Genomic DNA, 14,160 nt, shown 5'->3' with positions numbered 1-14,160 from the left:
CTATTGGAGGGTGTGTTGGCCGTTTAGATTGTGTTAGATCTGAGTGAGACAGAGTAGGAGATGGGCGGATGATGAAGTGGGTGAGGTTTTAGAGCCGGGCTAGTCTACGCGTGCTTGCGACATGATAGTCAGCGATTGGCCAATGCTTCTTGAGGCCGACGGGTGTGACGACACGCAGGTATGGTCTAAAGCAACGGATGTTCTCACAGATGAGGACTTGAGGTTCGGTAATACGAGTTTGATGGTGAGCAACAATGGTTGAGGCTAACCTGTCATCGTCATTACGAAGCCGGGACTGAAGTCACCTCTCTTTCTCTCAGCGGCCCTTGAATCCCGTCAATAGTTTCGGGGTGTTGTATAGAGTAAATTCATTGACGAGCTCAGCGAAACGAGGGCTTTTTTGTTCTGATTTCTTTTGTATCCCGTTGCTGCGGTCACTCGTATGCGCGACCTAGGACACATGAGAGCTATTGAATTTCTATGATGGTATAGCTTAGAGCATCTACTCATGCAAGACTCATGGTAATTTATTTCATCTCATTGATACTTAGATGTTGTGAGGGGCTCCATGACCAAAACCTAGCCATGTTACCTCAGTAATATCATGATGAGAGTCTACCCTGCTCTACTCGTTGTTACCTTCACAGAATGAAATTATCCAAATGATCATGTATTGGTGAGAAGTGGCCGTGTTGCTGACTGGCTGATCTTTACGGACACAAGTCTTGAGAACTGAACAATGTAGACTTGCGTCCGGCGCAAGAAGTCTCGGCTCGACTGTCTTTACCAACTGAGCACCCAGTTCACTTAGGATGGTTGGACTCTGACGAGGCAGATACTTGACTAGTATGCCATGCATCTGGCCCTTTGTTCGACCGCTCAAACACACACTACGGCTCAGAGATGTAGCTGGTAATAGATGTTCGAAAAGGAATAATTTCGAAGCCGCTCAGCTAGAGAGCTTTCTTCATCTCTTGTAGAACCCCGTACACCAGAAATCTCAAGCAAAGTCCGAACAGAATCTAAAGTCCTTCCCAATTCCTGCATACTAGTAAGGAAACATCTATCTTCATAAAGGTACTCACTCACAGAGGTACCAAGACGAAAGCAAGCAAGAACAGCCATCCTCCCAACCTCGCCCAAGATCTGCGCGGAGCCTCTCTCAACGTAGCCGCCAACCTTCTGAACGTATCGTACTTCTCACCTTTCAGAGCAGCCTGAAGATCAGCTAGGTCTCGCCTGATCTCATCCTCCGCCGGCGTGTAATTCCTTTGCATCTTCATCTGTTCCAGCAAGTCCGCAGCAGTCCATCGCCGCTTAGGGTCTGGAATGAGCATCTTATGGAGCAGGTCCTCCACAAATCGATGAGGCGAAGGCTCACAGCCACGGACCCGGGTAGCCAGCGGGTTAATACCGAATTCCGCGCCGTTAGTCAGGTCAGGCTGGACAAGTCTATCTGATTCCCACCGTTCCCTAGCAGATCCGCGGCCGTCGTAGTAGACGCCGAAGCGGTGACAGTGCCAGAGCACCATACCCAACATCCAAATGTCGGATTCGAACGTCGGCTTTGTGTTGGCACTGAAGGCGTACCACTTACCTGAGAAGCGGAGCTCAGGGGCTGTGTAGCCGTCGTTGCGCAAGTTGTGGCTGATGACCTCTGGAACGAGGCCGTGTCCGAGGAGCTTGAATCGGACGCGCGACGAGTCTTCTGAGGGAAAGGGAATGATGTTGTGGAGGCGGACATCTCCGTGTGCGGTGCCTGTTGCGTGGAGGTAGGCGAGGGCAAGGAGGAGGTCCCAAGCTACGTCGAGGACTACATCGTCTTGTGTAGTACCTCTCACGGGTCGCCATGACCTTTGCGTTTGAAGTCTCTCGACGATGAAGACCTTGTCCTTTGGGAGATAGTCAAGATATCTTACAATTGTTTTCTATACCCACCGTATGTCAGCATCTCATTCATGAACTCAGAGGGGGTTGAACCTACGGGAGAAGCCTCCTTGGTGGGCTTTGCCAAGTCCGCTGCAAGGTTCGCGAGCTTCTCTTCCCGGATAGCATCCAGCTGAGGAAACCCGACAAAAGTCACGTCTCTAATATTGTCAGCATCTCTAGCAGTGACATACCTACGGCCGTCTCGCAGAGACCGGAAGTTGGGTTCGTCGCCGATGGGGCCCTCGTCCGAGTGTAGGATTCCCTTTAGGCTCAAAAGCTTCTGCGTGTCTTCTCTATGCGACATAATGATGAGTTTGCAACTGGGCTGATTTTTCGAACTGATATCTGAATCAAGGAGATATTTACCACGTATTTATTGGTCAAGATGTATAGAAATATGCCCGTTCGTCTCTGTCGCTAGGTTCCTTCGTTTCCTTGTCTATTGTTTCTTTACATTGTCTACATGATTCCAGTTTATTCCTGGAAGAGGATCAACCAGCCGTGCTCTGTGTTTTCGCAGTACAACATTCTTTCAAACTCGATGGTCATGTTGGCAAAGAAAATGTGAAGTCAAAGGCAGCCGCAGGTTGTTGCTATAGGGTAAAGAACAAGGTCGACGTCTAAAAGATACTCAAAGCATTGTTCCGGGGATAATTGAACTTGCATATCTCGAAACACCATCAGATTATGTCTTCTCGTCTCTTTGCTTCAAACTTGTTTCGAGGTAAACAATCCTCGTCTACTGTTTCTCTTCTTTCGGCGGATTGGCAAGGTGAGTGAATTGATGCCACTCGGTATCAAAGGTTTGCTTGAATTGTCTCTCTGAAGGAATCAAGGTATCAACTAGTATCGTTCAGGCATTCGAAGATGCCATCGTGCTTCAAACACTCGCAGGAAAACTTGAATATATTTCCTGGATATGGTGAGAGCTCCTGTCGATACAGTACGGGCGACTTTCCGTTTAAAGATGTCATATATGCATCTCGTCTCCCTCCCAACATTTTCAAGGATACAATCATCTATTCCCGCCCATGTTAGCCAAATGTCAGACATGTGCGGCAAAGAATAGAATTTTACATCGTAACATGCCGCTCCAAGTGACTTGTTATAGTCTCCGTGCAACACTCACAAGGAGTTACAGAGGCTCATTTGCTTCTGAGTGTCTATGTAGTTGTGGATCGAATGCCCGAGCAAGTCATCTCGACAAACTAGCATGGTACGGGCATAGGCTGTGCCCATGAGAGCTATCAGATGTACAGGCTCAGCTACCCGTTCCAAATCACTGGCAAGAGAGAGGAATATCAGCACCGGCCGTGTTCCTGGGAGACCGATCCTTTTCTAACTGTGACTGTAGATGCCGATTTCTACAAACCCAGTTGATAGAATACGAACAATGTGGCAGTCGAAGACCATCTGAAAGACTACAGATACTCAATGTGAGATGATTAGACACGCTTGCGGAGCATTGCTGAGCAGTATGGTTGTATCATTGACCACAACCAGCTTTTATGTAGATGTATTTAGCAAATGAGCAGCATCGCTCTGTAGATTGACCATGGATTGGATCACTATGCATTCCTGTATGGACGATTTTGATTCATGAGTTGCACGCATGCTTTTCGGATAACTGTTCTAGTGCACACGGCCGTTACCTTCGACGATTTATTACATCGTGAAATAGTCCAGACGCCAAGTCGAGAGCCAGTCAGACTTCAAAGTGAAGGTGGCCTTGCCGACGGCAAATCGAGATCCTCTCGTAGATGACGGGTATGCTGAATGTCATGCCTGTATCGAGATTCGCTTGCATCACTCAAGAGTATGTGTAAAGCCAGCGGGTGAGGACGCCGAGCGCTCATAACCGTCGCCGCCAGACAAAATCATCATTTCAAGTCTCAGCGGCCAGATCTCTTCACAGTGCCACCAGTGGATACTGACGTTGGGCTCCGGTACGTAAGTGTGCGAGACGAAAATGAATTCGTGGTGCCTATGCCGCCTTGCGCGGAAAGGCCCCAATGCTGCTGTCTGTCACTTGGCAGATTATAGATCGGTCTCAGTCAATCGAATCAGAATCGATATCGTAAAGTCAACGTCCACAGCACTCCGCGGCCCCGGGACGGCCGGCCGGAGGCAAGTTCGTGGTGTTACGCCAGCGTCGGCGGCGGGCGGGGGACTGATGTGGAGGCGCGAAGCCCAAAAGGAACCACCGTGACCACCACCAGAGGGTAGCCATACTCGAAGGTGTGCCAATAGTCGGATCAGCGCGGGGCAGGCTCCGGGGACGCCAAATTACAGACGGTTCTTCTCAGCAAAACTGATTGGAGACTTGGCCCTGGAGGCTCGCTACTGCCAATGGGGACATGCTTTTGTGTGCGAGTGGGGAGTCGTCATCACTCAGCGTGATCTGCCTGAGTCGCTGCGATGGGCCTGATACCCCATTGTGATTTGTTCATGGACGAAAACAGGATCGAGACTAAACCGGGAATAGGGGGTGAATTCGTGAAAACGGGGATTCATCTTTCGGTGGGCGGTGTCCATTTGTGATGGCCAAATGTATCGCTGTAGCCTATCCTGTACACCGGAATGAATGGAGTGAAGACTTGACGGCAAGCAGGGAAGCAAGGAAGTAGGAGAGAGAAAAACAAAAGCGTGCCTGCAAATATCTTCGTCATTCAGCCACCGTCTCCATTGATATCGGCTGTCCTTGCAGATGCAACAAAGTGAGGGCTGCTGGGGTGCTGGGGTAGAGTGAGGCAAAGTGAGATAGATTTTCGAGACTTGCATGTCATGCCGGGCCTGGGAAGGGGCCAAAACACTTTGACAACTCGACTGGGATGGTCTGAGGGCTTGCTTGCCTTGCCATGGTCCGCTGGCACCGGTCATGTCCAGCTCCATGGCGAGCAGGTGGTCGACTAACGAATGTCTGTGTAGGTATCATTATGTGCAGAAGCATATCTAGGATTCCAGCGGCTCGGGATTGTTGCTGCTGCGAGTCATATGATAAAGTACGGAGTAAAGCTATTTCCTAATGACAATGCCGGCGATGAAGCAATCGGTAGTGGAAGGTCCTGTTCCGCGGCGGAGATGTTGTCCGACTCCAACTTGCTCTCCAAACTAGCTTTGGCCATACCATGAAGAGGGAAGTGACAGAAGAACACAGCCGTTTCCACTACCTGGCACCGAGGACTGTTAGTTCCTCTGATACCGGTATGACCGGCTTATCAACGTGCCAAACAATCAATGTGACTGGGCAGCTGAGACTTGTCAAACACATCTCCACAGTGTCCCGAAGTGGGAAGAGAAAGGAAGAAAATCAAAACCATGTTTACGTGAAGTCAAGCCTGAAGGTCAGATGGAGTCGTGAGTGCAGGACTGACACCATGTCAATGTCGGATATGTGGCACCAGACTGGCCGGACTAGGCTTTGGTTGGCGAAATGCAATGGAAGCCCGAAACTTAAGTTGATGATCTGCCAAAGGGGGTGCCGTGGACAAATACCTACTCCGTACGCACTTCGTGACACAAGGGCAGCGCCAGATGGGCCCGGCCGGTGCTCCGGTGCGGCAGACTCTCCGAAGCCAACCTGGAGTGCCGCGACCAAGGGTACCAGGGATAGGATCGGACGAGAAAGCCAGTATCCGTACAGATACCTAGACCCCAGAGCTTAGCTGACCTCGATCACCCCAAGCGCAGTGTGACAGACAACCAAGCACAAGGTGAGTCGTTTTGATGGAGCTTTCATCAGACGTAACAAGAGTACAGTCAAGAGTAAGAGATGGCAATGGTTTCGTGAACATCGATTCCGCTCTCGACCAGTCAGTTTTCACCTGGACACCAACCGAGGCCGAGGTCGAGCAGCGTTGAGAAGGGGCTGATGTGATTGTGACTGAGGGACAAAAAAGCAAGCGAGCAGCCGACTGACTCTGTCATGCAGCTACTGAGGCCCAGGGGCGTATTGATTAAGATGGTTGGTACCCGTATCCGTAGTCGAAAGCGGCATGTCCCCCCAGCGTCGTTGGTTGGGCGACTGCAGATGTAGTGTCCGAGCTCGAGGTGAAAGGGGTGGTGACTTTGTGAGTGATATTATCCGTAGTGAGGACTTCTGACTGAGGAGCCTGAGAATATGCTACTGAAATAGCGGCAGTCCAGTCCAGATGAGGCTAGCTAGATACGGCATGGAATGCAGGGTAGCTCAACCATACAACAACGAGCCACAGAGCTGCCAGGTGGTAGCCGTATTTACGGAGTACTGCGAAGACCAAAGGTATCCGTAGAGGAGGGGACTGGATCAACCCATAGAAGAGTCTGAAGCCAAGCCAAGAGGGCAATCAAAGACGAAGAGGCTTGTTGGGGCCAGGCTGCCAGGTTCGAGACAATCAGTGCTGGCGATTCTTGGACTCGTGGCGCTAGATGACGGGAGACAAAAGCGTGCGATTTGTGTACGACTCTATGTCCGACATTCGGTATGTCGTGGCTGATATCAACCAGTGTTGGTATTGTCTGCGGTGGCATGAGCACCTAGCTGCTCCCGCGGATGTACGATGGCCAGGAACATCCGCACATCATGTCCGTCAATATCGTTTGGTTTGGACAGGCCGATATGATATACCAAACGGAAACGGGCTTGGGCCTTGGAGGATGCAGTTTTGCATGGGATAGAAAGAAGCAGGCTTTGAGGGGCGATGGTGATGGTGGAAGTGACAGGCGATTTGAGCTTGGCGTATTACCTAAGCATTCGAGATACTGGGTTGGATGGTATGTAAGCTTAGCTTGCTTAGGTCAGGAGGACGTACCCTGTGGACATAGGACCTTCCTAGGCACGGAACGTGGCATATTTCTTTGAATGTCCCTTTGGCAGGCCCTCTCATGCCTCTTCCCTTACGCTGCCTAGGCTTTTTGTGCACCTGCCAGATGCCTGCCTGCCTGCCTGCCTGCCTGCCTGCCTGCCTCAAGTCCCTGCCCCAAATGACATTGGTCGGTAAGGTATCCACGAGGTACGGAGCTACGAACTATCCGTAAGTAGGCACTTAGAGATGGGAGAAGGAAGGTCCGAAGGTGACAGGCTGAGGACGCCTGCACCACCCAAACTGGACTTAATTTTCATGTCGAGGATGCTGCAGCAGAAGGTGCAAGGAACGGAGCACTTACATATTGGAAAGAACCTAACGACACTGCGCCAGTGGAGCTTGAGTTCCTCCTGCCTCAGGTCTTCCTAACAGATGCTGCGGGTGAAGCCGAGGCAGCAACTTCTTTCGTCTTCCTTTGATCATTCTCTTTTTACATCACTTTAGGCGCAGACGATGACCTCGACATCAACATCAACGCCCCACCTTTTCAACCTACTTTACTTTCATCGACTGCCATGCCTCGATGGCCTGGTATTATATTCAGCATGCAGTATGGGCATCTGGAGTGATGATGACACTGCCTAGCCAAAGAGTCGGCCACCTGCAAAGAAGAATCCAAAATCAAATACCTACGCGCCTCCACCATCATGACCAGCATCTGAACCAGCACCACCAACCAACATTACCCCTCGGCGACCATCACAGCCACTATACCCTGTCGTGCCTATTGCCCCTCAAAAGACATGGAACAAGTCACCAGGCCATCGAGTCAGCAGGGACCGATGTCGTTTGCCTGTGCCGCGTTGCGTTATCCAGGCCGCGGACCAAGCTAGGTACTCCCAGACGCCGCGGTTGATGGGCTCGCTGGCCTAAGTCTCGTGCACATCGACCCCCCGCCAGCTCCAGCGTTCAAGCACTTTCAAACAGTCAGGGCTGGCTTCATGCTATCGCCCCTGTACGGATACGTCGTGTGTGAGACAGACAGCATGGCACCGCTCCTCCACCTTCGAGCCAGGCGGACGTCACCAGAACGAGCCATGCCATCAAAGGGATTATCTTGTCCATCGATTCACCCTCGCTTTACAGTTACATTGCCTCTTCACCACATGCTCAGTATCTGTGTGTTTTACCATACACACACACACACACACAAATGACACTGCAACTGGTGATTGCCAAACCACCGCCAACACTTTGCAGAAGGAATGGGGCTAGACGGGGCCTTGGGCGATCGTTGCTCAGGGTCGGTTCAACTCTCGTCGAGGCTCGATACTTGCCTTCTTGCAAGCTCGCCCGCCAATCAAGCACACCCTCCTTCCCCTCTACTCCCTGCAAGTCTGCCCAATACCTACACAGTACGGTAAAGGTAGACGGGTGGTTCAATTTGCATTTCATGGCCTGTCTGTCTCACCTGCACGACTGGCTACTCCGCGTGAAAGATCTCTTTACTGAGAGGCCTTCTGATATTCTAAGCTTTGAAGCACCTGTTTCGGCCGCAGATAACATACACTTGTAAGCTCGAAGATTGGCACGCACAGGAGCACTGGACTACTCACTCCAGCATTCACGTGATGAATATACTGCGCTCGACATCGACTACACGCATTGTACGACTGCCATACGCATAAATGATGCCTTGGAACGGGCCATTGTTTGGATTGTAGGCATAGCACTGTGCCAGGCGGTTGACTTTCATTTTTGGCATCTCGCGATGCTGCCTCGAGGTGGAGTAACAGCATAAGAGTCCTGGTCGATGCAATTGCTAATCCCAGATGTCTAGGAGAGCATGAGTCTCAGCTCGCCGCAGCACACACCAGCATACTTTGCTTTCCACACACTTTAGTATTCCCGAATCTGCCACACAGCGCCACAGGCGTCGCTCTTGGCGGCAGCACGGCAGGGCGGCTGCCGGGACAAATCGTTCAAATTCTGGGCGAACTTCGCACTATGTTAGCAAAGAGTTCGCACCCAAATCTACGGATACGCGAGAATTGCTAGGGACACCCCGGCCGCTTTCGCTCGACAATGTGTGCCATGAACGCAACGCTAATTCGTTCTGGCACCCGAGGCACAAGTCACTGGCCTCTCCAGACCATCATTACCTATACTGGCACGGCTGGTTCTGCGAGGTTCTGAGATGTTTTAAGCGTGGCTGATGGCCAGATCACGGCCTGCCCAGCAAACCATCCATCCCTAGCCGCTCCATCCCCGCCGGCCGGTTCGGTGACTTCGATATGGCCAAAAGCCCCGACGTCAAATACTCTGACAATGCCATCCGATTTGGACGGCAAAGGGCTGTATCACAGTCTTGCGATTACATTCATTAAAATTGACTGGCTCTGCTTCGGGGACTCCTTTGGACAGCGCTATCAAGGTTCCAAATGCCTCAGAATGCCCCGATTATTGGCAAAAACTGGCAACGCCAAGTCGGCCATCTCAGCGGTCGTCAATTCTGGACACTTCGGCCTTCACGGCGGGAAACACGGAGCCCCGAGCCAGTCCCTGATCCCTGATTGACCCTTCTTGTTGGCGACAACTGGCAAATCCTTTACTTGTGCTGAGTACATTGTCGCACCGTTGAAGTAGCCAAAATGTGCGACCGATTATGATATTTAATTGGCTGCCGCCCGGCGGTCCAGACACTTGCGCCGTAAAGATCGGATATGGAGTATGGGAACCTTCAGGTTGCGAGACTTAATACAGTGTTCTGGATCTTTCAGACACGCCCCTCCCACCCTAGAAGGCTCGGTAGCCCGCTTTACACAGCGATGTTGACCAATTGTGGTTGAATTTTCGACCCCTTCGCACTGGCTCCCAAGCGTTGTTATAGGTGTGCTCTTGTTTCGCGAGGAAGCAATAATCTTGCGACTCCGGCTTAACCAAGATATTGATTGCATAGGTAACTGGCGGACCTCCATTCGGAAACGGTACGGATATGGGCGCAATAGAGGACTGCAAACCACACACGCCACCAGTCTTCCGCCGCTTGATCGCATGGCCCACGCAAAGAGACCGACTCATGCATTATGTCTGTCAGGAAGCCAAGACCGGGAGCAGTATTTGTATGTTCGCAGAAGCAGCTCCTCCAAACACCGACCGACGACGATTATTACAAAATTTCACAAATCTCAAGCCCGGTCGGGGTGGCATGTCGAGATACTGCTTTGCGGATAGACGGATACTTCATCACCGACAAAGCCTTTGAAGTGTACATAGTAGCAAGAGATCTTCCTTGTCGAATTTGATACACTGTCCCGAATGCGACTGCTCAAAGTCTCGTATCCGTCCCACGCCACTAAATTGAGGTTGATACTCATTGAGCCCGGCAGGTAAATTGAAAGGAAAGGCTATGTGGTTGCGCATCACACTGACGTTCCGCATGCTAGACAACGGTGCACGCAATATGGGGTCAGTGGTCAGACTGCAGAACCCAGTTCCGTGTCGTGATCCCAGCTAAGGTAGTGGGCGACATGTGGTCTGCAACCTTTTTACCCGGGAAAGCTTCTATTCACACACTCAAGGCGTCCATCAAACAGTCAGTTTTGTTTCCACCGATCGACCGACCGAGCACCACACCGACAGTCTGCGCTAGCCGACTGACAAGCCACATGGGTGGCCGCACCGCCGTGGGCAGCGTTACGCCGTACTTACCTTCTTCAATATTTGGCGTCAGCAATGAGAGTTCCCGTTGAACGAAGAAAGCACAAGTTTGATGTTGACTTCCTCATTAGGCTGCGAAGTCCTAACGACCGTCCCTATGGACCAGTAGGAGCGGAAGTATAGCCCTGGAGTTGGTTGCGACTCGCCACGAAACCTGTGCGGCGATGGCAAATTCGCGATTCGGTTCAAAACAAAAGTTAGTAGTGCCGTCACACCCCTGTTTGTGACATGCCTTCGAAGTTGACCTGAAGGCCGCCCACAGGAGGTGTGGCTTATGCCACCGCTTCCCATTGTGTGGGGAGCATCTCTTCGCAACGCCAAAGAAGTATTACGCAGTGGCAGTTCCTAGGCGACAAAACGGAAGGCGAAGTATATGGGCACACCCCTTCGATTACAATCAGGGTTACATGCAGAGTCAATGGGAAGATTGCATGATTGATTTCCGCGCTGGTTCGTTTGCGTGGTGCGATGAAGGTTGGCTGGTCAAGGCTCACAGTCTTTGACCTCACTTTCACAACCATCGCGCGTTTCCCTAGGACCGAAGTATGCATTCCAGAAGGGAAACATCGCCATTTTCCGCTACTCTGAGACGAAGCTTCTTACCAAGAAGTTTTGTTTGACGATGACGAGGCTGAGATTGAATCACAGAGAATTGTACTTTGCTTTCACGATACGTACTTCGTACACATAATGGCCTTAACCACACAGAGCGAACCATTTCTCAACAGCAAACATGAACGTGTGGAGTGGATGAACACGGCCTCTTCACGATCTCGGTCTCATGTCGCAGCCGGGAAGGGAACGATGTGTTGGGCTGAGCAAGGAATACTGAGCGCCTGTCGACGAAGCCCGACTGACGAATGAGATTCTGCTCCTCCTCCCTGCCGTTTCTCAGTTCACAATCACGGAGGCTACAACCGATGCCCGAATTTCCGGACGAGCCATGCTGAGTGTGTCTAAGAACCAGGCTCAAGTAAGAAGGGATACTGCCACACCGGGCTTGCTCCTCCGTCGCAGACCGGCGCCGGCGCCATTGGACTTGGGTGGGTCAAGCCTAGGTCAAGATCTAAAAGTCCTTTGACAATCAGCAACTGCACGTTGCTAAAGTCGGATTCAACATGAATGAGGTGGACACAAGCAGTACCAGGCAAAGACCCTTGAAACCCTGTCGGCAGGCCTCGCGTAGTCGCTGAGAATCAGACTCGAACTATGCATCCTCTATGGGGAAACATCTCAACATGCAACGCAACAGACATGCCACAGGGGCGTTTGGGGAGGGCGCATCCTCATTCATTCGCCGCCCACTGATGCGCATGCAATCCGTCAGCAGATGTAAGTCCAGTTTTCTCGCTTGAAGGCTGAGATATTACGACGCCTACACCCCTCTCGTCCCATTACCGCTGTTCTCTGACCCTGACTGAGTAATAGGCTTGCCAGGAGCCAGGCTTGTTTGGCCCTTCACCAGTTATGATGCTTGTCGCTATTTTCACGTACTTCCCGATGACTGGACGACTCCCAACACCACCTCAGTGGTGGCAGCGTCCGTTGTGGCCTTGCGGAGGCCGTGCTAATTGACTGCGTCTCTTACATCACATGTCTGGGGGCCGGTACCTCAAATCTTTGCTGTATCCGCAAATGCAACCACTTTGGCCCGCTCCATCCATCCGGTTGTCTGGCAGTCTGGCAGGGAAAACGCGGGTAAGATAACCCTCATTCGCGTGTCGGTCACGGGGGATAGTGTCCATGGCGAACAGGGTCGTTTGATGTTGCAGGGATCTTAATGACCTGGCCGAGCTCATGAATTCGAGCACAGTGGACGGAACAGCAGTGCCCCTGCGCGCGGCGTCGCCCAGCTATTCGGCCGGCATGATCGGCGTAGCTCATGACGCCGCTGTATTACCGATGTTTTGTCATTTGAGGTGTCTCGTTGATGCTGCCACAGACGAAGACCTTGTCGAAACGGGCGTGCCACTCACCCACCCTCATCATAAGTCAGAGGTGCATCCATTCCTTCAAGCGCAGCGCCCACCCCTGACCCGAACCAGTTCGAGACTGGGACAGTGGATAAGCTGGAAGGAGGCAAGACAACGATCCGGTTAAGCAGCCCGCAGAGTCTAAGCTGACAATACTACAAAGGCTGGTCTGTGCATGACGTGCCTCACGGAATGTGTAATGTTTCGGAACCTAGAGAACAGCCAACTCTTCTGTCTACACTGTTTTCCCTATGAAATTGCAGTCTATCTCGCTTGTGATGGCTGCTCACAAACTGCCTCCGCGCGACAGCGAGTTCTCTGACGCATAGAAATGGCGAGCCCCAAGCCGCGGTATCGTTAGGATGAGGACGCAAACGCAAAGGGCGTGGGCCAGACAGAGCCACGAAAGCATGCAAGTTCCTTTGCTCAAGGATCGGCCGTGGACTATTTGCATACTCTACCATAGCGCGCAGCCTCACTGGTTCGACCATGGTGTACGGATACAATCCCTTGATTCTATGGCCGATTTCAACCTCTAGGAAAGCAGAGAGCCTGGCCTGGGCCGAGCATCAGTCGTCAGCTTGACAGCCTCGTCTTGAAGCAGCAGGCCGGCAAGCAAGCAATGCTCAATGGTCTCGGCTTTGGCGATGCGCTACTATCATCCATCGCTTCTTCTTTGGTTCCTGCAAGCTCTCCATAAACCAACACCCTTGCTGAGGATACAACCTACTTGGCTTTGGTGTTGACCATCAAAGGTCTTTCGAGGAAGATAAAAATTGTTGCGTGCGTTGCTCACCACATTGGCAGATTTCGCGGCAAAACCAGGCAAGAATAGTATGTTATTTGATTTGCTAGCCGAGCTAACCACCTAGCTTTGTCAATATCAGCCATCCTCAAGGCTCAGCATCTCTGCTGCGTTCTATTTTGGGGTAAAAGGGCAGATTAAGCAATCAAGGCCGCCGTTGCGTTGGCGACGAGACTGGTAGACTCCTTAATTCTCCCACCTCGATCTCATTTGAGATCACTCTATTGCCGCTTCATTTCTTTTAATCGCTTTGCACGACAAGGGGTTGACTGTCGGGCAAGAAAACGGCGGACAGAGGGCCAAAGACAGCGATGGTGTCCTGGCAACCCTGGTCCGGCTATAACCATGAATGAAGGCAGCGGCATTGCACAAGACAACCTAGACAAGAACAGACGCAGCAGCAATATCGATTCGGCCGTCCAGGGGACGATCCTCTCCCGCGCATTTGAGAACGGGACCCGGTCGGTGCAGCCGTCCACACGACCTTGGAAGTTGGATCACCATTCCTTTCTGAGTAGTGGGTGTTGTCTCAATGCCTAGCAAGAGTCTAGGATGAGGCGAGGAGGGGCTTTGAGGTTCTTGGACTGACCGCAGTTCGCAATGCTACCCAGCACCCACTGCCCAAGGCATATGATTAATGTCGACGCAGGACCGAAAAGGTGAATGGAGACTTCTTAGTGGAGGTACCAGCGTCGACAGCAGCGAGCATACCGACATTGGCTTGCTCCATCTTACCTAGCGTTCTGGAAGCCATGGGCACACCTACGCGACACAAGACAGGACCCTGCAAACGGACTTTTGGCGGCGTACGCACGGCAATACGTGTGCCATCCGGACGGAGCGAGGCAAGGGACAAGATGCCTCCCCCCACCACCGCGGCCACGACACGACTCCAGTGACCACGATGACCTACCTAGCACCGACATCCACCTAAATTACAATTTACACC

At 51.8% G+C, this 14,160-nt stretch overlaps 2 protein-coding genes across 2 annotated transcripts; both read right to left on the bottom strand.

Moving 5' to 3' along the window:
* Positions 1-88: 88 nt before the first annotated feature.
* BDZ83DRAFT_650528 (kinase-like domain-containing protein) lies at positions 89-2,233 on the bottom strand (the record flags this gene model as incomplete). The annotated part of the gene is made up of 5 exons (XM_060510380.1): positions 89-264; positions 640-843; positions 1,205-1,928; positions 1,985-2,087; positions 2,121-2,233. The coding sequence occupies 5 exons, from the start codon at positions 2,231-2,233 to the stop codon at positions 89-91; spliced, it is 1,320 nt and encodes a 439-aa protein (XP_060366410.1).
* A 3,932-nt stretch (positions 2,234-6,165) lies between these two features.
* Positions 6,166-7,838, bottom strand: BDZ83DRAFT_650527 (uncharacterized protein; the record flags this gene model as incomplete). Its single annotated transcript, XM_060510379.1, has 5 exons — positions 6,166-6,332; positions 6,809-6,928; positions 7,075-7,138; positions 7,270-7,301; positions 7,778-7,838. 5 exons carry the CDS (start codon positions 7,836-7,838, stop codon positions 6,166-6,168), a joined length of 444 nt encoding a protein of 147 aa, XP_060366409.1.
* Between the last annotated feature and the right edge of the window lie 6,322 nt (positions 7,839-14,160).

This window comes from Colletotrichum acutatum (genome assembly GCF_030867785.1).
Source record: "Colletotrichum acutatum strain CBS 112980 chromosome Unknown BDZ83scaffold_33, whole genome shotgun sequence".
Taxonomy (NCBI): domain Eukaryota; kingdom Fungi; phylum Ascomycota; class Sordariomycetes; order Glomerellales; family Glomerellaceae; genus Colletotrichum; species Colletotrichum acutatum.
This window is presented reverse-complemented; position numbering and strand designations above follow the sequence as displayed.